The 24461-nt window shown below is 48.0% G+C and overlaps 2 protein-coding genes across 29 annotated transcripts in view; one reads left to right on the top strand and one right to left on the bottom strand.

The window, feature by feature from the left end:
- The window catches only part of KCTD17 (potassium channel tetramerization domain containing 17), a 53389-nt gene that overhangs the window by 6191 nt on the left and 22737 nt on the right, over positions 1–24461 (top strand). For 2 of the 24 annotated variants that reach the window (XM_046908688.1, XM_046908672.1), the window contains one exon: positions 8299–9164. The exons of 7 other annotated variants lie outside the window; for them this stretch is intronic. In XM_046908688.1, coding sequence (XP_046764644.1) covers positions 8299–8361 — 63 coding nt within the window. In that variant the 3' untranslated portion in view covers positions 8362–9164. Of the gene's footprint in view, positions 1–207; positions 3083–8298; positions 9165–16221; positions 18053–24461 lie in introns of those variants that run through there. 15 more of the 24 variants (XM_040656299.2, XM_040656310.2, XM_040656278.2 and 12 more) reach the window with 11 other exon arrangements.
- Positions 3076–22908, bottom strand: TMPRSS6 (transmembrane protease, serine 6). 5 transcript variants are annotated; one of them, XM_004937767.5, is made up of 18 exons: positions 22741–22908; positions 21231–21387; positions 20903–21045; positions 20646–20713; positions 19202–19386; positions 15853–15894; positions 14915–15119; positions 14406–14542; positions 13402–13514; positions 12772–12881; positions 11132–11277; positions 10187–10285; positions 7797–7910; positions 7569–7685; positions 7008–7176; positions 6068–6339; positions 4784–4920; positions 3076–4063 (listed from the first exon to the last, which is right to left on the bottom strand). In XM_004937767.5, the coding sequence occupies exons 2-18, from the start codon at positions 21376–21378 to the stop codon at positions 3905–3907; spliced, it is 2364 nt and encodes a 787-aa protein (XP_004937824.4). In that variant the 5' UTR covers positions 21379–21387; positions 22741–22908; the 3' UTR covers positions 3076–3904. The 5 variants fall into 5 exon arrangements, with proteins under 5 accessions (XP_004937824.4, XP_004937822.4, XP_025011171.2 ...); XM_004937765.5 differs by lacking the exon at positions 22741–22908 and adding an exon at positions 22333–22555; XM_025155403.3 differs by lacking the exon at positions 22741–22908 and adding an exon at positions 22025–22278.

Genomic DNA, 24461 nt, shown 5'->3' with positions numbered 1-24461 from the left:
CGTGTAGACACCTAGATACAAGAAGGAGCACTACAAACTGATGGAAGTTGTTGGGCAGTGGGATCACAACACTTGTAAGGACAGCCCTTTTATGATGCTCCATAAGAAAAGTCTCTTTGCCCCCTGACCCAGAGCTGTCTTGGCTATGTGGAAAGGTCTCTTTCTATTTCAGCATCATGACCATTGCTTTATGCCCTTGTGTGTCAGCAAGAATTGCTATGGCTCATCTGGCAAGTGTCTCCACTCTTTCTTCCCTTTGTCCTGCATGCTGGCCTGCAGAGCACAGAGGAGGACGTGGAGGAGGAAGAGCAGGAGATGGAGGAGGAGGCAGAGGCAGAAGCAGAAGAGAAAGGTGCAGCAAATCCTTGAGGAAAAAAATAGACTAACCCCCAGGCATAGACCCATCCACCTTTCTGGTGAGAACTCACAGCTAGCAGCAGGGAAGAACTAGGACAGGTGTGGGGTGGAGGGGACGTCCTCCCAGGGAGCAGGAGTCTCTCTGGAGTCATAGGGAGGAGTTGTTACCTTGGCTGCTGCTTTGTGTTTTTAACTGTTTGGTTTATTTATGTTATACTTTTATTTGCAGACTGTCCATGTACCGGACACTCCCTCCTGCTCCCCTCCGTCTCCATCTCTGCACTGTCACCTGCCTGGGACACCCTACCCCATCCCCCAGCCTCCAGCATTCTCCCCTCTGTTCTCTTTACCCCTCATGGCCTCCTTCCAGCAGACCTGGTTCCCGTCTCCCCTTCCAAACGCAAGATTCTGTTTGCTCCCTGCTCAGGGCCCCATCTCTCTCTACTCCTCACTTTTCCTACTCTGCAGGTATGTTACCTATCTGCACTCTCAGATCCTGCCAGTTTGAGCTCTGCATGAGTGACTCACGTCCTTCCCTCTTGTGGATAAAGTTCTGGTTTGTAGAACTTGGGGAGGGGGAAAGCAGGGGGAGGTTGAGTCATTTCTAAGGTGGCTTTTCTGATTCTCATCATACATGTGCCTTCACTTGCCAAGCAGTTCTTACAGCTCTGGACTGGAGGCTCTGGCAGCAGCAGGGAAAGTGCAACCGGGAGTAAGGAGGAGGGCTGGGGAAGAATGCAAAGCAGGCAGGGATGGCACAGGGGAATGCCTGCCGAGCAGCTGCCTGCCATGCATGCCAGATCACTTCTGATTGCCATCCATTCCTGCAGCTCCTTTGTCCCTCCCTGCTCATGCTTCCCATGACATTGCAGTGGCAGAGGGTGGTGAAGGTGCAGTGGAAGCTGTGGGTCCCTGCTCCAGATGTTCCTGCAGCTGTGCTTGATAGGGGCCTCTGCTCCGCCTCCTGCTGAGACAGGCTGCCCATCTGCAGCTGAACAAAGAAGCTTTCATAGGAGGACCCCTCTCTCTAGCTGGAAAACAGATTTCTTGTTGGACTGGTGGTGCTCAGTGCCACTTTCCATCCTAATGGGGGGCACTTGTTAGCTGGATGGCATTGCTCACTTCCCCTGTTCAAGAGCCTCCTTGTTCATGGCTATGGGACCTGAATGTTATTCTCTCAAAAGGCACTGTGTGTTAATTGCAGACTTCTCCCTCATTTTTCTCTTTTCACCCCACCCTCAGCCCTCTTCCTTTCCTTCTTCCTTTCCCTTTTCCCCTTTCCTTTCCTTTTTCTTTATATCTTGTTTCCTCTGTCATGTGCTCTTTCCCTTTTCCTGTTCTTGCCCTCTTTGATTCGGTTTCTCTCTCTCCCTCTCTAGCTGTTACAAGCCAGAGGCCTGAGGATGTGATCCTGACTCTACACTCCAGCCTTTTAATTTCTGCTTGATATCTTTATTTTTGTACGGTAGCATATGGCAGCCCCTTGTGCTGCAGTGACACCCGCAGCCCCCTTCACTCTCCACACTCAGCTGTTGACTTTTACAAACTCATCTCTGCCCGGAGGAGGGCAAATGCTCCAAGGAGAGCTGCGGGAGCTGGATCCCCATCCTTTGCCTAGCAGAATGGCTTTCTTTAATGTCACAGTGGCCCCTGCTGGGGACATCAGCGATCAACCACTGCAGAACTTTGCTCCCTTCCCGAACACGGGTGCCCAGATGTGGCGGCATCTGCAGTAGGGCCACTCCTTGCCCGTTCACAGTTGCAGGCAACTGGTCTGGGCTTTTGCCCAGAGGGCAGATGCAGAGACTCTGCTTTATTTTTTATTTTTATGCTTTATTTTCTGGGCCACCTGCACTGCTGGTGGAGTGTCCCTGTGCTGGGTGTCACCTTGCTTGTGTCTTCACTCCCTGTCCCCCTAAATATCTCTGCATTGGATGGGTGAGTGGAGGCAGGTGTGTGCTGCCTGGATACCTGTTGGGGATGTGCTGGCACCTGACAGAAGGTCTGATAGGACCTCAGAGAGTCAGGGGTTCACTTCACTGCTGTGTCTAAAGATGCAAGGCTGTAGCTCCTAAATAAATCTCACAATCTCTTCCTCCTTGCTGCCTCTCATTTCAAGTGTTAGAAATTTGGTGCTGGGAGGATGGACAAAGGGATTGATCACCTGGAGCCGTCAGAAGTTGAGCCTGCCTTCTGGGCATAGGGGTATCTCCTGCTGCATTTGTGCTGTATCCCCATGCAGGTGGAGCTACAGAGCAGGTTTGCTAATTGCTATCCACACCCCTAAACTGTAACAATGAAGACTGCCTGTCTTGATGACGTGTTCACCCTACTGTGTATGGGACATAGCTGAGGGAGGGCAGATTTCTGGGAACTTGCGCCAGTTTGCCAGTGCAAGGACTGGAGTTCGGCCCTAAAGATCCAAACCCCAAAAGAATTTGTAACAGAATAATCATAGAATCATAAAAGTTGGAAAAGAGTTCTAAGATGATCTAGTCCAGCCATCAGCCCATCTAACCATGTCCCTCAGTGCCACATCCACACGACTCTGAAGCACCTCCAGGGACAGTGACTGCCCCACTTCCCTGTGCAGCCTGTGCCACTGCAGCACCGCTCTTTCTGGGAAGAAAATTTTTCCTAATATCCAACCTGAACCTCCCCTGGTGCAACTTGAGGCCATCAGCTCTCATCCTAAATAGTAGACAATAATAAATCAAATTAAAGCAAAGAAAAAAAAATCTAATTATTTTTATTTCTATTTCCAGAGTGGCCATGTTATATATATACACATACCTACTTATGCATATATATGTGTGTGTATGCATATCTTCAGTAAAAAACAGCCAAACCCATAGCAGTCACTTTCTAAAGCACTGTGCCCCTAAGCCTTCTCCTTCACCTCCTGGATTATCTGAGTTAGGATTCTGAAGCAGCTGAGAATCCCTCATGTTAAAGGTGTTCGGAAGGGTTGAAGGGAGAGAATAGGAGGGTGCTCTAATAGTTTTACCGCAGGCCTAGGATCTTCTGAGGGGCTCCACAAGCAGCACAGCTGGGTGCTGTTCCAGCAGGGAGGCAGGGCATGATGCTGAACTCGTGTATGAGAGTCAGTGAGACGTGAAGAGTCACCTGGCGGAGCTGAACAGCACACACCAGCTAAGAAAATAAGCAATTAGGAAGATGGAAGAGGAGGGGAAGAGGGAAGAAGGATGAGCAGCAGGAAAGAAGAGGGAGGGAGATTGATTTCACAGTTACTGGAATCTCTAACTACATCAGTCACATTTTCTTTCAGCAGACGTTCCAGCATAAGACTGTGGCTGAATCACATGGTTCATGGAAAGTTCAGCTCTTCTTGTACATGGCTATGCCTGCTTTCCTCTGCAGTCCCCAGTGTAAGCTTTTTTTTCCCCAGCCTGCTCAAAAGAGCATCCTGGGGCTGGCAACATCCCATACAGAAACTCTCTTTCTTTGAGAGGCAAATGAGCAAGGTCAGGAATGAGTGCCATTGTGAGCGTAGATCTGATGTGGAGAAAGTAGAGGTGTGTGTTTCTCAGCTCATGGTTTGGTTCATCCAGCCCAGAACTTGGGTGATCCTGGTGTACACTCCATAGTAATTTGGAAGCCCGCACCCCATTCCCCAGCTGACCAAACCAGCCAGAAACCACCTGCCACTGGGCTCCTCACAGGCCAGTGGACCTCCAGAATCGCCCTAGAGAAAGGGAGAGAAAAATGGTGTGACAGTGACCCACCAGCTTCTCCTATTATGTGTTTTTCATTGGCTTCGGTGTCCCTATGCACATATCTCCTCAACTTGTGTCTGGGCCATCCACAACATCCCTTTTGCCTTAGACAGATGTCAAAACTGTCTCCTGTGCAAACATCTGATGTATTGCCGCATTCTTTCATCATGCAAATCCCTTCCCCTTAGCCAGCTCCCAGGCAGCTGGCAGATCTATTGTTTCCTTCTGCTCCATGAGGCATTTGCAAACACATGGAGAGTGAGGAAGCTGGTGGAACTTAACAGGATATCCTGAGGGATGGGAAACAGAGGAATTGCTTGAGATTGATTTACTGTAATGAAGGAACAGACTGGTTACTGTGTCTGACAGATGCTAATGAAATGAGAGGGGAAGAGACTGATGTAGACATGTGACTTTGAAGGGGGAGGTGAAGAGTGGAAAATGAGCTGGAATGAGAAACTGGGAAGTTTCTGTGTATTTGGATCCTGTCTAAGGCAAAAATACTAGGAAGAAGTTGTCTTGTGAGCTGCTTTAGGCCACTGAGATCAGAGGAAAGACTGGGGAGTCAGGTGTTTCATGCTCTTCTCACCCTCATTTCAAACTATGGAGTGCATCTGGAAGGGGACACAGCTCACCTGGGACACAGCTCACCCATGCTACCCACCCTGCTCCCACAACCCCACTGTCACCTGGCAGGCATCCTTCTTGCCCTTGTTGTAGCCAGCACAGAGCATCCTGGGAGAAATCATGTAGTGATAGGCCTCGCTGCAGATGTCCTGCTGGATGATCTGCACATCCACCTTCTGCAGGATATTGCTGATGTGCCCTGGGGGTAGAGCACCAAGAGCAATGCAGGTGAGAAAGGGTGGAGCTTCCCACAGCTGAGCACATTCCCCCAGCCCATCCCCATCTCATTGCCTGCTGAAAGCTGCCACCTGAATGTTTGTCCATGAGCATCAGAGTTTCTGACTTTCAGCAGAGCACTCCACCTGCCTGACAGGAATAGCATTCCCCTGCTTTCCCTGCAGGAATATGTCATGGGCATTTTAGCTTTTGGGACAAGAAGGATTCTGGTTTGGGTCAACCTCTGGAATGCCAGCATTTAGGTTTGCTTCTCAATGAAATGGATTTTAAGCCCTTCTGGCTTAGTAATGCAAACCCAAGAGTGTTCAGTTCTGGACAGAATCCTCTGAGTATTTCCGTTTAGGAAGCAAAGGGAGGAAGTTTGATTGTGACTGAAGACTCAAAGCTGAGCTGAGTGAGCATGTATGTATTCCTGTGCCATGCATTATAAGCAGTATGGGCCTGTTTGGTGGCCTTGTGGGAAGGGAACGTGAAGGGTTATTCCCATATAGCTGAACTCTCTTTTCCTCACAAAATAGAGTGGAATCTGGGAATCATGGGAACATGTCTTGGACCATGTTGTCTCCCAGCGATGTATGGGCTCTGTGTGTCCAAACTATGCTAATGTGATTCTTGGACATCACTCAGACCCTGCACTAAATTTACTAGTACAGTTGTTGCTTGGGAAGATATGGCTGATTGATAGGATCTTTGATAGGGCATCCCCAGGAGAGACAGTGCTGGTTTGATGAGGAGTAGTCTTTTGTCTCTACTCTCTCCATTTGGGCACTGTCCCTAGAAGACAGTATGACAGGAGCCAACATGTCTGCACAGCATGAGGTTGGGCTTTGGGACTGCGGCTGCTCCATGACCATGGTTATCCAGACTAATAAGTTCTGCAGAGTTATTCTAGACTTTGGATGAAGGAACGCATGCTGTCCTCAAATATCTTACTAGACTCTCAAACTTAACTCTTTGAAAGAGGCTTCGAGACATTTGGCAGGTAAATTGTGACCAAAAAGCAAAGGGAGTGAAGGAAGCAGAAGCCTGTTCTACCTACCCTACATCTGAACCTACGCTTCTACCTTGGTCCTGCTGCTGTAGACCACCAGCAAACACGCTCCACTTACCACCTTCCTTGAGGGCTCCCCAGCCAGTGATCCAGCAGTGAAGGCCAGGCTCAAAGAGGTGGGAAGTGGCAGGCAAGCAGATGGGCTGGATGAAGGGTGAGATGATCACAGGATGGTCCAGCTGGAGCAGGGCCACGTCATAGTCATGGCTGTCCTCCTCATAGTAAGGGTGGAGGAAGAGGCGGATCACTTTGAAGGACACCTCTGTGTGGCTGGTGGTGTTTTGGAAATATTTGCCCAAGTAAATGGTCCAGACAGAGGGAGAAGCCAGTCTGTAGGATGTAGCAGAGAAGAAAACTCATCACATAAACAGGGAAGGATGAGAAGAGGTATCATCGGGATGGTACCTCTAAGAAAATCCTATCTCCATCAGGACAGTGAGGAGCACAGGGGAGCTTCCCCAGGGCCTAAGCAGAAGAAAGCACGAAAAGATTGTTTTAGACTCAGAATTCTGTCTTTTTGCCTTACACATGCTGTTTTCTCCTACACTACCTCTCTGGGTACAAAAATCTCCCTGTTTATGTATGGCCATCTCTCTGTTCCTCTTTTCTCTCCTTCTATTTCTTATCTCTTACCCCACTTACATTGTCTCCCTGTCAAGCACATGTACACACATACCATCTAACAGGGCTGCACTAGCTTTATCCATTCTGCATCAGGACTCTTCAAGATGACCAAAGTTCATGTTTCCTCCTAAGAGGCCCTGGGGATGGGCAGTGTGGGAACCAAACAGCATATTCAGCAGGTGATGGTATCCCGTTCTCATCCTACCATGTGCTGATGTGTCCAGGGCAGTAGCAGCATGGGAACAGGCCAGAGCCAAAGCAAAGGACGACCTATGAGGTGTCTCTCACTACCAATGCCACACTGTGTTCACCCAATGCCACACTGTGAATCTTAACATCCTTCTCTGGTCCATCACCCTCCCCTCTCTATTTACCTCTCATCCTGGAAGCAATGTGCAGCTGAGACCACCCAGCGGTCAGCAATGAGCGTTCCCCCACAAATGTGGCGTCCCCGGACTTGCAGGCTGGCTTGCCATGGCCATTCCCCTTCCACGGAGTTAGCACCACCAATGATCCTGCTGAGAGGGGCCTGCAGCCCGCAGTCTGTGGAGGAGAAGACATGGTTCATTCTTTAGTGGATGAAGGAACATGAGATATTGTGTCTGCCCTTTCTTTTCTGTTTCGTTGACTGAAGAGTTTGATAATTTGATTGCAGATGCCCCATTCCTGGAGGTGTTCAAGGCTAGGTTGGATGGGACCCTGGACACCCTCATCTGGTGGATTGGAACTTGATGATCTTTGAGGTCCCCTCCTGACCCCAAGTCATTCTATCATTCTGGGATTCTATGATTTTACTCCTTTGCCCTACCTGGCAATGCAGAAGCTCCAGAGATACCAAGAAGGGCAATCAAAGCATAAGCTCTCTCCATGCCCAAACTGGGGTTGTGGGGCATCCTGAACATGCCTGTCTAACGTGGGGCTGAGCATTTTCTTACCGCAGTGCTTCTCATCAGACAGATCCTTGCAGTCCACAGTGGCATCACACAGTGGGTTGGGTTTCTTTACGCAAGTCCCATCATCACAACGGTGGGTGAAAGGACTACAGGGGACCCCTGTAAAGATGAAGGGGAGACAGGGCTGAGGGAATGTGAGCTACACTACCGACAGCCTTGGTTTGGGAGGAGGACAAGGCATGTGTCAGCCCCTCCCTGTCCCTTCCTTACCTTCATTGCACTGCTCCTCATCACTCCCGTTGACACAGTCCCGCTGCTGATTGCAGACCCTGCTGAACTCAATGCAGGTGCTGTCCTCTTGGCACTGGAACTTTGCAGGGCACACTGCACAGGATGAAAGCAACCAGCAATTAAATGCACAAGATATAGTTCTAGGTGCGATGTCACCAATAGGCTCCACAACCTTTTTCCCTGCCTTGTGAGGGCCTGGTGGCCTGTGCACAAGTCATTTAATTTCAGGTTTTTGCCTGAGCTACACTGTAGGTATTTCTGTACCACATCTTATACTTTGCTGATTTTGTCCTGGCTTGCCTTGACTTCTTGGCTTCACCTTAGGCCTGCCTCAATACTGTTGGCTTGTCTCATGGACCCTGGGCTCTGAGTTGACTTTGGTTACCATCACCATAGTTGCTCTGCTTACTTTGCTCAAATTCTATGGGGTCGCATTCTGGCTGCTGAGGTCACTGTCCCTTCTCTTTGCTCTCACCCTCAGCTCGTGGATCACCTTCCCCTGCAGAGCAGTTGCTCCTCCTGCTCTTTGGCAGGTGAGTCCTGAACCCTGATGGATTTCCTGATGTCCATGACGTCTGGTAGTTGCTCAAGATGGAAACCAATGCCTACTCATCACAGATTGACTTGTGATTATGAATTTATATAGCAAGAACTGATGTTTGCTCTGTTCTTTTTGCATTTATGTGCAACACCAAACATGATGGACCTCTACCTCCTAGGCATTTTCTTACTGCAATGACTCTACTTTCTTCACTAATTAGTGTGAGGCTTCCAGAAGATTAAAGGCACATGAAGGTATGAGGCAATGTGAAAACTGGTTTTAAAGACAGGATCTGTTCCATATAGGAGGATGAATAATCAGACATGCAACAATTACAAGAATGTAAGAACGTCTATCTGCAAGAGGGAAGTATACAAGCCCTGACGTCAGTGACCTGGATGATGGGACGTAGTGCATCCTCAGCAAATCTGCAGAAAATACAAAACAAGGTGATCCTTCCCTTCTACTCAGCTCTGGTGAGAGACTTCCAGAGCATTGTGTTCATTTCAGGGCTTGACAGTACTCAAAACCTGACTGCCCAAGACCATGAACAACCTAGGTGACCCGACTTTGGGTGGTAAGGCACTGGCACAGGTTGCCCAGAGAGGTGTTGGATATCCCACCCTGGAGACATCCAAGGTCAGGCTGGAGGGACTCTGAGCACCCTAATCTACCTCTGGGTGTCCCTGTTCACCCTGTTTGGACCAAAATAATCCTATGATTCATTGACCCTCCCATAACTGTCCCTCAAACTCAGTGATTCAGTGAGAACTTTCATGTTTTCAGCAGCAAATGAAAATTTCCTTTTGAAAGATTTCTCCATTTTCATTCTCTTATTCTCTTTTATATTTTAGACTGAATGCTGAATATTTCAGAACTGGCCACTGTCTTCAGTGGTTCAGGGAACTTATTGGCTGTGAAAAAACAGCCAGAGGGGACAACTAATGAAAAATTAGTTGTGGCAGCAATGTGATGAGCACTCACTCATACCAGTGATGGGATATGGTTTGAATTAGGCGTCTTGTCTGAGCCTGAACAGCTCCTCCTATGAGAACAGGACTCCGCAGGAATCCTGGGATACTGTGGGCAGTGTCTGAGTCAATACTAACTGGTATTTGTGCTGAGAATCGATGGTTGGTCAAAGACTTAAAATATTTCCCAACTTGTTGGCTAAATATCATTCAGGATTCCTGCATTTAATGTGTCACAAATGGCCTGGGGGAAAGAGGAGGGAGCAGAGCTGATGTTGGCTTTGAGGAGGTGCTGACAGGGAGAGAGGGTTGGAAAGGGGACACTGAGTGCAAAGACAGCAGAGGGGGCTGTAGGCCAGGGCTGAGATAGGTTGCCAGGCAGGGTAGTGGAAGGCAGGACAAGGTGGTGGGCAGCGTGGACAGGGGGATCTTTCAGACTATCTGAAGCTCTATCAGGGTTCTCCAGGGATGACTGCACCATGCACAGGAGATGTAGTGGATGCTCCATCCCTGGACACACCCAAGGTTGGGCTGGAGGGATTCTGAGCACCCTGATCTAGCTGTAGGTACTCCTGTTCATTGCAGGGGAGTTGGACCAGATGCCCTTTAAAGGTCTCTTCCAACTCAAACCATTGTATGGTGCTATGAATAATTGCTGCTGCTCCTCCCAGAACAATCTGAAACCACTTGGCAGTGGGATGACACCTTTGTGGATACACAGATTTTATCACTTGAAGGGGGAAGCACAGGTTGTACTCTGGTCATGTGGATCCTTCCCTATCTCTCCCTACCTTTGGAAGAGCAAGGAGTTGTGTCCTCATGGGATCAAGGACAAGCAGCTAGAAGTCATCACTTACCGCAGTTTCTCTCATCCAGCCCATTGGGGCAATCTTTGATTCCGTCACAGGCTGGGACGCACAAGCCATTCACAGAACACAGGAACTCCCTGGGACAGGCTGTGAAACCACCAGAAAGCAATCAGTCCCCACTAACTGGAAACCTTGAAGCAGAGCATGGTGGCTTAAAAGTGGAGCATGGAACCGCATACCTTCCTGACTACACGCGAGCTGCAGCAGCTTGTATGTGGCCTCACTAAAATCCTCCAATTTTGCCACATCATCCACCTGCCTGGCACACTCTACCTTTGATCTAGCACTGTTCCACGGCTCCTGAGCACTGCAGCAAAAATGAAGTCATTTCTCTGGGGCTGTGATTAAACCTTTGTCAGGGCCACAGAGGAGCTGTTTTTAGACAGTTGTTGCCAGGTGCACATATTCAGGGACTGGCGTGGGTTACAGCAACCCTATGGGAGGGAACCTGAAAAACCTTGGAAAGGGCTATGGGTGCACGATTGCATATGTATGCGTGCGTATTCGTGTGTAGTTTCATTTCTCTCTCACTTGCACCTATTCCAAGTTCAGCAGGAAACAGTTCTCTTTAAGAGCTCTTGTGGTCCAAACAAACACCACTTCAAGTCAGAGATGGCCTCCCATTCCAAGGCCAATCCGTGCTGTGGGCACAGGCAGTGTTCTGGAGCTGGGCCTTGGCACCAGAATGCTCTGGGAACATGAGTCAGAGATAAGTGCTGAAGCAGCTTTAGATGTAAATACTTCTTTTTGGGAGATCAGTGGTGTGTGCATCACTGTGTTCATGAACATGTTCCTGGAGGGCACTTGGCACCTGGAGCTCATGGGATGTGCCTTGTGTTTCTCCTAACATAACCCATGCACACAGGGGGCTGCTGGTAGCCATCTGGGACCCCCACCGCCCCTCTAAGGAGCAAAGAAGAATCCTGAACTTACGATCAGATTGGTTGTACAGGCTGTAAGCTGCCTGCACACCAGGGCCAGTTAAGGAGATCTGCGAGGTGAAGGTAATGGCAATGTCAGCAGAGGATGTGACTGGGATCCTCTCAGCATAAGCTTGTAGGGTCCGCAGGCCGCACAACCTAAGGAGCAAACACAGATGGGATGTCTCAGGCAGTGATGGGGAAGACAGCCAAGTGGGGCATGGGGGTTTTCTGGGGCTGGGGATGATGGGAAGGAGACCACACAGACAGGGTGCAGGAAATAAGGCAAAATACTTTAAAATGGTATAAGGTTATGAAGGAGAAATGGGAAAAGGTTGTTATTTACACCCATGTCCAGTCAACATGTAGGAGAGCTGACACTGGATCTTGCTCTGCCTGGTTCAATCTTGCTCTTCCTGGCCACAGAATAGTGGTTGAGCAAGACCAAGAGAGGAAAGAGTAACCCTGCAGAAACAAGAGGTCCTCTCTGGGCACAAGGCAGCATAACTAAGCTAGGGCCCGCCCCAAAATGGCTGAAGAAGGTGGGTGATTAAACCCCAGGGATAAATAGGAATGAAAAAAAACACCACACACGTATGCTGTGGTGGGAACTGATGAAGAAAAAAAGGGAAACAAGCAGAAAGGCCAATAAATTAGAGGCTAAATATCTGGGTACAACAGGGCACAATGAAGCCTGATGAACAAGATGAGAACAGCCTATACATATTGTCACCCAGTTCTACCCTCTAGCCATACATGAGTCCAGCGTGACCCTACTTGTGGACATTTCCCACTCTGGGGGCAAGTGTTGAAGTCAGGCTACACAAAGCAGTTCAATTCTTATATATATCTTCCCTAAGAAATCATGGTGTAGAAACTGTAGCTCTGATGGTTTCAGAGAGGAAGGTAAGTTGAGAAAAAATGAAAATCCTAGGCCAGGGGAATGCAGTGTTCAGTAACTTCTGGATCAGATCCTTCAGAGGAAAAGAAGTTACCACTGCAGGAGTGGTAGAGAGGAAATCAGTGGGGCATGCTGGGGGAGGTTTCGGAGGGAAGAAGACAATCTTGCAATGGTTCTTAGGAAACAAAAGGGTCTGTTCAGCTCCAAGCCTGCTTTCAGTGCTGCAGCTGTGTCTCCTTGCACATGGGTGGTGGTGAGAAGCAGCCTATGTATGGAGGAGGCTGATTATGGGAAGTCCCACAGGGGTATGCGGTTCTAATCAAAGCAGGAGGATCTGGAGCTTGGCGGAAGATCTGTACGGAGGTGGATGCGAGGCAACGGCACACGCAGATAATATTGCAGAGGTGGTGACGGGCAGATTTGCAAACACAGGAGACGTGGGAGGACACCAAGGTTACACACAGAGGGGAAAACTAGGAAGCATGACGCAAACAGCAAGACAGAGAAGGCAGGCTGGTAGTTCGGAGCAAATTTATAGGAAATGTGTTCACTAGGGAGCCTGTGAATGAGAGAGGCTAAAAAACGAGTAGGCAGCCAAGAAAGAAGCATCATCCCAGATAGCGACCACTGAGCAGGGTGATGGGATCTCCCTCCTTAGACTTGGTGGCTGAATTGAGCAGGGAACCTGCAGAGGTTTCATCCCAGTTAAGGAGTGGGAAGCAAGAGACAGAAACCAGGACACTAGCACAAACCTTCTGTTCTGAATTATCCACTGGCCTTGTGTACAGGGCAGGTCCTGCTTCTGTCTGCTGAGCGCATAGGCGTCGAACCACAGGGTCACTCCATAGTCGAGGGATGGGACCTGCAGGGGAGGGGGTCGAGAGCACTGTGGAGATGGCTTCCTGTGAGTTCCGCAGCCCACCCCGTGTAACAGAAGTGAGCAGGGTAGATGTGAAGGGGAGAGCTACCAGTTCACACATTGCAAGCCAGAAGGAAGGACCATCTAAATGAGGGCCACGTTATAGCCGAAGGTGGCTCTGCTTCCAGTCTCAAAGTGGGGTAATTTCTAGTAATCTTGTTTTGTCTTTAAGAACAGTTCTGGAGCCAAGATTCCAGATTTCTGCTCAGCAATGGCATCTCTGCACTAGTACACAACCTGAGATTCCCTTGCCTCCAGAAACACACATAAAGCGCAGGCTAGGCAGGCTGCTGCCATCTTCCCATGATTGTCTTATGGAGAGAACTGGCCAAGTGCTGTACACCACCTGAATCATAGGATCATAGCATTATGGATTTATAGAATCACGGAACCACAGAATGGTGTGGAATGCCACATGGATTTCAGGGAGAAGGTGGATGCTCTTGTAGGGGCTGGCTCTTACCGACATGTGCCAGGTGCACTGGGTATTGGGCGAGTAGTAACTGGGGTAATGTGGGGTGCTGATCTTCCCCTGCAGCTCCAGGCCTTCCCGCAGGGTTATATTCACTCCACAGGCTGTAAGAAAAGACATTGAAAACCCTGCTTCCTGTCAGCTCAGATTCAGTTTGGTACATCATGTACTTATCCAAGTGTAGTAGGGAAGAAAAGAGGGTCTAAGACCTGATGCTAACATTCATAGAATCCCGGAATCATTGAGATTGGAGAAGACCTCTCAGATCAAACAGTTCAATCATCAGCCCATCCCCACCATGCCCACTAACCACGTCCCTCACATCTACACGGTTCTTCAACACCTCCAGGGACAGTGACTCCACCACCACCCCAGGCAGCCTATGCCACTGCAGCATCACTGTTTTAGAGAAGTTTTCCCTAATATCCAACCAGAACCTCCCTTGGCACAACTTGAAGCCATGAGCTCTCATCCTATTGCGATTACCTGGGAGGTGAGAACAACCTGCACCTTGCCACAACCTGCTTTCAGGTCGCTGTTAGAGAATCCATTGTGTAATCCATTCACTGAGATGTGACTCCCTCTAAGAGGCTATTTCCACCCGGCAAGACTTTTAGCTTTCTCCTCTTGTCTAGAGAAGCACAGCAGTAATGTATTTTGTTGCTTTAGTTTCTTATATTGAATTTACATTTATCTGAGTGTAGCTGGATGTGTTGCCTAGATGCTATCTGGTCTGTGCAGTCACAAGAGCTTGAGCTTGCTTCTGAAGCATCATGATCATTCTGGCTCTGCTTGCCAGAGCCTGGGCTGCCTAGTCTTGAGCCAGATACTGATGTGTGACCCCAGGCCAGTGAGCAAAATTTAACTCGCTTTTTGCTCACTATTTCTACTTTTGCGATCTTGGCCCCTAATGGGAATGGAGCACCTCTAGGTGCAGTGTACTGCAGGAGATAACCTTTCTGCATTTATGGCCACCCTCCTCTAGCCTTCCTCACCTTTGAGGGGCACCACCTGTGCTGAGAGGACGAAGGGGTCATAGTAGCTGTACAGGGCTTTCTTCCACACAATGGACATGACAGGGCCTGATGAGAGGACTTCCACAACAGGCTCCTGCCGGCTGCAGCCATAGATCCTGAAAGGAAAGAGAAAACTAAGACACGGGGAAAAAGGACAGGAGTGAGGCAAGCAACAAACAAATGAAAGAGAAGAATGAGAAAGAAAGACAGCAGAGGTCTGTGTTGTCCAAAGAGCATGCCCATTGTGACACACAAACTGAATCAAATATGGTGCCAGCAGAGAGACAGCTTGTGCTGCTGTAATCTATCAGACTGCAGGGCTGACTGTGTGCTCTCCCACATCAGTGACTTCAGCTCATCAGTGAGAGACAGGTTTTGCATCAAAGAGAATTTCCTCTGATGAAGTCTAACACCTTCCCCTGCTGTGGTGTGTTCTGCCATCCTGCCATGCTTCCCCACCGTGCCTGCCCTGCTCAGGAGCTACCTACGAGGTGATGAGGTGTTTCTCCAGGGGACCAGCTGCATCATACATAGCCAGGCGGTCCCTGCAGTCCGGCAGAGTCCACTCTAAGCGTAGCTTGATCATGTAGCCCTTGAGGCTGTGGAGGTGCCAAAGACAACTGGAGGCCAGGTAGTCAGGGCCCTCCAGTCTTAGGATGTCATCCTCCTGGACATAGCTGTATCTGTAGCAACCTGAATGCAGAGGAAAGATAGACAGTTTTAAACCTCAGGGTGATGTAACTGGAGGGAAGAGTGTCTTAGGGGTGGTTGTAAAGGAACTTAAGGTATGGGATTTTCACATGGGATATGTGTGTGGGCTCTGTTTCAGGGTTAGGCTGAATTATCCCGGTGATCTCAGTTTACTTTTGCACATCTCAGTGACACCAATCCCCTCCTACTGGTGTCCCAGCTTCCCTCTGTAAGAACTGTCCCCGCTCCCTTGGATAAGCCCATACTGCCTCAGGTTCAAAATATCACAACACAGTCATCTTCCACTAGCTTCCTTTTCTTTTGCATCTCTTTCTTCTCTCTTCCCCATATTCTTCCCAGCTTTACAACCCCCATGTTTGCTTTCCAGGCTTCAGTTGCCTACCAGACCTGCATTTTTGAGTAAAAGTCAGCTTATAGGTGAGTTTCTAATAGTAGAGCTAATGCAAATTGCCAGCCACAACACTTAAAGCGCTGCCCACAGTTATTGAAAACACTTTCAATCATCATTAGGACAATAAATTGCACCACATCCAATGCAGAGCCATGGAGGGAAACTCTCAGCTTTATACAACAGATTTTCTTGCACTCCTTTGCTACTGCTCTTATCTCCCCTTCCCAGGTTTTACGGCCTCAAGAAACTAATAGACCTCCTGTCCTCTGTAAAAATCCCTCCCACAAGGTAATAAACTCAAAAGAAAAGTAAAAGATAGCCTACCCAGAGTGGATTTCAGCACTACTATGTCTTTCACAGTGGATTCTGTTAGAAAAGAAATATATAAAGGAAGATAAACAAAAAGAAAAATGGTTGTATCTGCATGCTAGCATAGCAGGTGATGACTCCCTTCCTATGTAGATGACTCCCTTAAAACTTTAGCTTGGGGCACTCTCCACATACATCTGTCTGATCTCAGAGATCTGTTTCAGTCATGCATTTCTCATCCCATCCCACTGGAAAATCTCCCTGGCCCCTGTCCCAAATCCAACACCTTTAATTCATTCTTTCCAGCCCACCACAGGCTCCTCTGCTTTTTTCCCTTTCCCACTCCCTAGTGCTACTTCAGGGGCTTCTTCTCTTTCTTACCAGGTCTGGAAATTGCATTAGGCACTCCCTTCCCTGGAAGCCACACCACAGATCACAGCCTCCCATCCGAGAGCCTCCACCTTGCTCTTTGAGTTCAGATAACTCTCACTGAAAAGCACAGGATTTATTGAAGGTGGAGAAGCAGGTCTCTTGATGGTGTGTTGTTGATTGCTACTGAATAGCCTACAGTGTCCATTGTTGGGGAATCATAGAATCATTAGGGTTGTAAAAGACCTCCAAGATCATCAAGTCCAGCCATCAACTCATCACCACCAAGCCTGAGGAGAGGGGAGCCCAAGAGTGATGCCTCTGGGCTTTAAGGCATGCTTTGAAGGTGCTGGCAGCCCTGCTTCCTGGACTGAACGCTCCTGGTATCCTGGTGCTAGTCCCCAGATCAGAGAATCATAAAGGTTGAAAAGGGCCTCTAAGATCATCTAGTCCAACCGTCAACCCATCACCACAAGGCCCACTAAAACCATGTCCCCAGATGCCACATCTCCACTTTTCTTGAACACCTCTGGGGATGGGGACTCCACCAAATATCCAGGTCCCAGCTGATACTGAGGTCCAGGTCCTGAAATTCTGCATCTGAAGTCATGGGGTAAATCTGATCTCCTCCCTCTCACATTACCAGGAGTTTGGCTTCTTAATTCTATTGCTACAGGTTGACAGCTTGTGCTATATAGCAAAGTCACAGAAAGGCTCTGCTGATATCTGTGTGAATAACCACAGCCTTTTAGGGTTAAACACAGAAGAGCAACTCAATAATTCAAACTATCACTCTAAGCCCCCCCTGAGACCACTCCCTGGTGTAGGATAGACTCTTGGGGAGAGGTTTCTGGGGATGTGATGCAGAGAAAAGCACCAGCATGGACTCTAAAGTTAAACAGAACAACGTTACAGGGTACATAACCCTTTTAGGAGCTGGGCCGTGCTTCAGCCTCCCAGCTGAACAGTGAGCAGCCAGGGATCAGGTGCAACTGCCAGAACAAGAGGCACCATGAGGTCAGCTGGGCGTGAGGACTGCTGCTGGAAGCTTATCTAGGCTGGGGCTTTGGTGTTTTTTGGCTACTAAGCAAAGCTTGCAATTCTGCAGGGAAAGCTCTGGTGTTTTGTCACGGTACAAACAGATGTTGTGGAAAGGATGATCCTGCAGGCACAAGGAGAGGCACACATGCTGTGTGTAGGGAAGGACATGCTGAGCTGGCGTTACATGCTCTTTCATCTGAAGGTAATAAAACTGAATTACTGCAAGGAGAATGAAGGAAGTCCTGATACTCTTTGGGGGTAATGAGGGACCTGAGGTGAGTGTGGTTGTTAAAAATAAAGCACTGGAAGGATGGAAAATGTTCCTACACTAGTCAGTAGTCCACAGCTCTGCATATTATGGCAGACTGCAGCAAGAATTCATATTTAGAGCTAAGCAGGTCAGCAAGTGAGACTGTCAGAAAGCAATGAAGTGCTAATGGCTTGCTATTTGCTGTCTATTTTTTCACTTTGCTTTTAAAGAGCAAAGGAAGCCAGAGGTTAAGCCACTGGACTGAACTCACTCTGGCCCTGCAGTGTAAAAGGTTGTGGCTTAGGCTGGAATGCAGGAAGGATGAGGGAAAGCAGAAAGAGCCAGAGAAACTATGACTAGCGTGTTAACTCTAAAATAGGAAGATGTGCGTTCTGCTCATGCAAATCTACCTGAAATGAAGACAGCAGTGAAGCAGATGCAAAGGGAATAAGAGGGAACTGGAGACAGCTAAAAGAATGGCACCATCATTTGTATTTTTTATGAATTACATTATGCAGTAAATAAATAGAAAATGCAAGATGGGCTGACTTTGAAGCAGTTAGCATATTGTCTTATGACATCTCTCTTAAGAAAGTTAATTTAAGTTGGCTGAACATAAGGTCTAGTATGCTGGAAACAAATTACAGGCAGAAACAAATGATAAGCAGAAGTGACTAATTCTAACTGCAGGCAGAGAGGTGTTCATGGGATGCTAATGCAGTTTCAGCACAATATCTTAACACAAATATATGGATGAGGGAGTGAGATCATTTTAAGAGAATCAAATTTACTTTAGGGACATCAGAAAAATTACAACCAAATCAAAACAACTGAGATGTGGAGGGAAAAGTTAAAGAAATATGAGTGGGATATATTAACATAAGATTTATCTTTGAAAAATGCAACATAACATTGTCTGGGGAAAAAAAAAAACTTGGAGCTGTAACATTTAATGTGGAGAAGAAACTTGGGAGTGAGATATTGTAGAGGAAAGAAGAAACACAATGTATTTTAAAACCCCTGTGGTTTGGGGCTCTGTAGGAGGGATCAGACGAGGATAAGAAGCTAAGTTTCATTATAAAGGCTAAATACAAGTTCCATCGAACTTAGATGCACTGAATGTAGACACACCCTGTAGTCCTTTACTTAACACACATTTAGAGAAGTTCTGTAGGGATTTCTTTTTAAACAGGCTGTGATCTTCACTTTGGGAAGGAACCGTAGCTGCTGCAATGCGTTGTCTCAGAGTAAGACTAGTGGTGACTTAAATATGTTGACCTTGTTCTCTCAGTCACGTAGACTGGCATATGAAAGGAGACAGTGAAAGGAGACAACCTAATTGATCAACTCAGTTCAAAATTTGCAAGTAAAGTCATGACCTGTGTAAGATGTGTCTTCACAGAAGCCAAGGCTGATCAGGAGAAGGTGAAGGAAAGATTGTTACCTAACTGGTCATGGTCAGCTGCATCTCCAAGAATGTTTAATCCTTCAAAGGAAGGATGTTCCTTATGAAGGTTGAATTCCTCTATGAGGAAGAAACATATGTAATTGTCTTCATCCTTATTTCTTCCTTATCCTCTTAGATTTGTCCTGTTTCCTTCAGTAGTGACTTCTGCCCACTTCTTATAACCTCCCTTCAGCACCTTTGGCCAACTTTGGGCCATTTTTGACTGCTTAGGCCACATTTGAGCAGCTGGTACTTACCCAGCAGAATCAGCGAGTCTGGGTTGACCCTGTATTCTGCCTGGTAGGACAGGCTGCCCGAGCTGTTGAAGCTGGTGGTAAGCTCTTGGTGGAGCACTGCGTTTACCCTCTCAGCAGTCATCTCCTTCTGCTGACTCTCAGGAATTTGGAGGGTAAACCAGAAGAAGAAGGTCAGAGCCCCCTCCCTAACAGAGAAACATCATGTTAAATATCTTCTGGGGTGGCAAACCCCAGAAATGAAACCCCCAGTGTTTATCCACAAATCCAAGCAAGTCTGAGAGGACCCTCAAACTCGTTGCTGTGACTCAGAAGAATCACTGTGACTCATGTGGAAGAACTGCTATAGCCACAATACTAGTTAAAGCTCAGGCCTTTACGAGAGGAATCCATTTTATGCCATCTGCCTTTAGTGATGACCATACACAAGCAAATTAATGTAACCAAGACTGTTTAAATGAGTAGTATCATTTCAGGCAGAAGTGACCTTTGGTTACTGCTGGTCAGGGGCTGAAATGACACTCTCAAGACTTCATTGTATCACCTCTCTGGGGTGACAAGAGGATCATGTAGGACCTTATCACAAGCCATTGATGCTGGGGAGGCTCAAGTTGCAGGAGACTGGGACTGGGAAGGCTCCGTCCAACCAGCTGACAGAAAACTGGGTGGTGGATGGGGAAGGGCTGGGGAAGGGATGTTGAAGCAAACCTTTCTTCAGTAAAAAGCTAGGGGAAGAATGGCAAGTGAAATAATTCCTTCCCCTATTGAAAATGGAGTTACATCAAAATTGGATTTTTCCATATCTGAAGGACAAGCTTAAGGGTGTAGTTTTCCATGGGGGGAGGGGGGGGGGGGGGGGGGGGGAAGAAAAAGAAAAGAAAAAAAAAAAACACACACACACAAAAAACCAGAAGCAATTGTATACATCAGTTTGAAAGTTATTCCTGTCTTCTTGAGTTACTGGTTCCACATCTGTCCCATTCTGTTGTTACCCTATTCCCAGGTGGACCATGTGTCTTGGCCAAAACACCCTTTCCAAGGTGCATTCTGACCTCTCCACTTTGGTGATTAGAATCAGGCCACAGAAAATGATTTCCTCAAATTAGAGAAATTAATTTCCAGCTGCTTAGTTTTTAGTGAGAATGCCAAGCCCAGATTTTTTTTTTTTTCCAGTTCTTCTCAGTCAATATGTTCCCTCACTTGAACTTCTGCCCCTTTGAGGAAAAAAATATATTGATTTTGGCTTTTCATCTTGGCCATGGATGAATATGAATATCAAAACATCCATAGTTCTGTCATACTGGAGTGACTGGACATGGACTGCCCAACCTAGCCTTGTGCTCATGGTGGGAACTGCAGCAACTTGTCATGGCCAGATTTCAGTGAAATCAATGTACAAGGGAACTTTCTCATGCAAACAAGCAAAAATACTGTGGATGCTACTCACCCGAAGGCATACACTGTGCTTGAGTTGTAATATCGACCCAGCTCTGTGGAATGAATGAGATCCTTCAACTGCAATGAGAGAGTCACTTGATAACAATCATGCAATGATTGCAGCAACGAAGTACATATGTCCAGCCCTCCATCCCTCTTGCTGCACAGACCCACCAGCTCTGTTACTTAGATGAGGATACCTGACTCCTTCCTCTTTAACTCACTGAACTGCCTCAGGGCCAGCTCTGGTTGTAATATTGCCCTCACCATGTTCTGGAGTTTAGCTGACTCCAGCCAGAAGGCTCTGGATTCCACCTGGCCAAGCTCTGAGAAGTATCGGCGATTGAGGACCTGGAGGCTTCCGGAGTAAAAGTGCAGGATGGTTGGTTCCAGGTGCCACGGTTTGTAGTCTGCCAACAGAAGACACTCATAGATTACCTTGCTGATATGTAGGAGAGAGGGATTTGCCCAGTAATTTACCCAGTTTTTCATCTATAACGATCACCAAAAGTCACAAATGCTCTTTGGCCTGGACGTTGCCTTTACTATACCCCATCCACCTCCTATGTAGGGATAAAATATGTTGAATTTTTACCTAGGAAGTACCATGTTGCTGCAGCAGCTCCAGCCAGCAAAAGAAAGACTATTCCAAGAGACACATAGCGGAGGCAGACACGTGAGTTAGTCTCTGAATCACTCTTTGAGAGGGAGCTGGCATCTTCCTCCTGTTCCTCGGCCTCCATCAGGGGTATCTAGTGACAGAGTATACCACAGTCAGGCTGAGTTTCCAACGGCCTCCTACATCCATCTTGGAAAGTGCACTGTCAACTTTGTGATCCTCTCCTTCTGCCCCAAACACAAGTGAGTACAATAATAAAATTCCCCATAGACAAGATTGTTGTTCTTTCAGGCTGGGGATGGTTTTAAAACTGGTATTTTGTTGACCAGGAGATCAACACAAAAGTAAATTGGTGCCCTCAATTTCATAAAGTGGTCGCACACAGCAGCCCCAGCCTGGGAGCCTGCAGTTGCACTTTGCTCTCAGTCCCCAAAAGCAAACAAATCGTGCCATTCCCACCCAAACACATATCCCAGGGCTAAGCCCATGCTGGCCCTGACTCAGAAGCTGTGCTAGCACAGGGAGAGCATGCAAACGCCTTTCATCCTTAGGAGCGTTTACAGGACAAAGGCTTCTCAGCCTGCCTTTTCTCCCCCCATTACTGAGCCTTAACACTCCAGGCTGGCTTACAGCACAGAGACATGCTCACACGACGTAAACACCAAGCGAAAATCAAACCTAGCTTGGCAAACATTGACAGTCTGACACAGAGAAGCACACTGCTTGCTCTGAGGCGCTCTTCAGAGGGCCGTGCAGTACAAAAAGGTCACCTTTCTGTGGGTTCTCCTCACCGAACCCACTGGGCGGTCCGGGGGAGCTGCTACCATAGGATCTTTTCAGCAACAGCAGACATAAGCAAAGAACCACAAACCAAGGGGCAGGGCGAGAGGAGGAGAGCAGGAAACAACAGCAGAAGAACCTCTTTGTTTGAAGGTTTAATTGTAGACATAGGGGTTTCCCCCCAGAGCTGCAGACCTACCTTTGAAACCTGCTGCCGCCTTGAGAGGCCGAGCCCACGCCCCCCACACAAGGCAGCTCACACACGCACAGGGAGAGAGAGGAGAGGACATCTATTTACCCAAGCTCAAGGTCTCCTCATGGATCAATAATTGGATGCCATGTCCCTTCAGCTCGGCCTTTGTCCTGCACCGTCCCGCTGCGGTGGGTCAGCACACCCTGTGCACTCAGAGATGGAGATTTTGGAGACTTGCTGAGGGAGGAGATCTACAGGTTAGGGGCACCTCCAGCTGTGCCAAAAGCAACCCCGGAGGCTGGTGCAGGTAGTTAGGCTGTCCTCCTCAGGGGACAGGGAGTTGCTGAGCGACTGTTGTATGTCTCAGACAACCTCCTCGGTCCCATTGGGTGTTGGCAAGCAGAGCTCCCTGGCTGACAGGCATAGAAGGCTCAAAGGAGGGAAGCAGACTTCATGCAGTGACAGCAGTGGTCATGTTGATGAAAGCAAAGCACAGTGTCCATCAGTACAGACCTGAAGCTGTCCCTCTGGTCTTCCTGGGCTCCTTGCTGCCCATTCTCCTGCCGTGGTGCTCCCCACACTCAGTTGCACCACTACTCCCTCTTCCCTGCAGCATCTGCTGCCTTCTATTCCCAGGTCCTTCTTGCCTGCACTACCTTCTCCCTATGGCCCCGCAGCTCTGCTCGTGTCCCTTATTTTTCACAGTGTAAATAGAGCTATCCTGTCAATAAAGCTGGGAGGAGGACACATGGTCTACTCTTGACCCAGGACTGAGTTCCAGCCAATAGGGGACCAACATGCAGTTGAGTGGCATTCTGAACCTGCCCGACTGATGTAGGACTGAGCACTTCCTCCTTGCAGTCTGCAGAGGTGTCATGCAGCAGATTGGGTTTCTTCCCATCATCACTGCTGTTGTTGCCTTGTGGTGGGTTTTAGCAGAAAAAATGTTAAGCGTGGATGAAACCTGCAGTGTTTGACTGGGAACGTGTCAGTGTGGTTATCCTGACTAAGCCATTGTGCACATGTAGGAAACGGAGGCATGCGATGACAATAAGAAATGCTTTCAGAACTGTTTAAGAGATTTAAGTGACAAGGCTGCGCTTTCAGAACTGTCTTTGAGCCAGAATTTCCCTAGACAACTGAAGACTAGCTGCATCTCTAAGTGCATATGTATGGCTTTCCACAACTTACACTACGAGAGTTTGCCGCAGTGGGTCAGAACCCAGCTGAGGGTATTTCCCAGTGCCAGAGATCTTACTTTTTTGTATCCATCTTTCCTGGAAAGAAGCACCTTCCTTCTCTGGTGTTTTCGGCAGAACAAATTATACAGGATTCCAATCTGATCTAAGCATACCACATCTATCACCACAGCCTTTTGAATCAACCAAGGACCCAAAACCTTGATCAGATTTGACTTCAGACGAATTCCTTTATTGCAAATACTCTTTGCTTACTGCTTCCCCACAGAAAAATAAATAAATAAATAAATAAATAAATAAAACAAATCCACCAACAAACAGGAGGAATGTGGGATGTGGCTGAGAGTGATGTTGCAAATAAAGTATTTTGGAAAGAGGGAGATGAGAGTTGTGGCAGCTATCTTTGTTACCTCCAGGCTTAAGATGAAGAGAGGACTGGTGTCTGTAGCTGGTAGCTGAACTGCTGTTCAGTTTCGGTATGACTCTGGTACTGATGGTCACTCATCTGTCTGTGGTCTGACTTGCACTGTGTGTTCACATCAGCTTGGGAGGGGAATCTTCGCTCCTGTGACATTTCCGGAGAGCACTTGGGCACCCAGAAGAGAAAGGGTCCCGTATCACCGAGTATTGTGTCACTGGTATTCACAAGCAGGATTACTCACATCTGAGACCACATGACCTCGTCTTCCTGGAAGAAAGGTCCAGTTATCGACAGATCTTATGTTGAGTGCTTCCTGCCGCAGAGTGTCACACATTCACACCCAGTGTGGCTGCTAATGCAGTGCTAACAGCTTGACAGTTCGAAAGCCGTCAGCATTTTCACAAGGGGGAAAAGTACTGAACCAGCAGGATGGTCCTCGGGGCCCTGCAGCAGGATTCACTTCCAGCTCTGCTCTCTGGGCACATCTCAGTAAAACTGCCTCCTTCTTATGGCAGTATCTGAAGAATTTGCCTCTTCAAACCTCCTGTCCCCTTCCCCAAACCTGCTGTGTTTGCTGTAGCTAACATATCTTCCCTTCTTTCTTAACTTTGGCA

The sequence above is a fragment of the Gallus gallus genome, chromosome 1 (assembly GCF_016699485.2).
Source record: "Gallus gallus isolate bGalGal1 chromosome 1, bGalGal1.mat.broiler.GRCg7b, whole genome shotgun sequence".
Lineage (NCBI taxonomy): Eukaryota > Metazoa > Chordata > Aves > Galliformes > Phasianidae > Gallus > Gallus gallus.
Note: the sequence above shows the minus strand (reverse complement) of the source record. Positions and strands in the feature narration are given on the sequence as shown.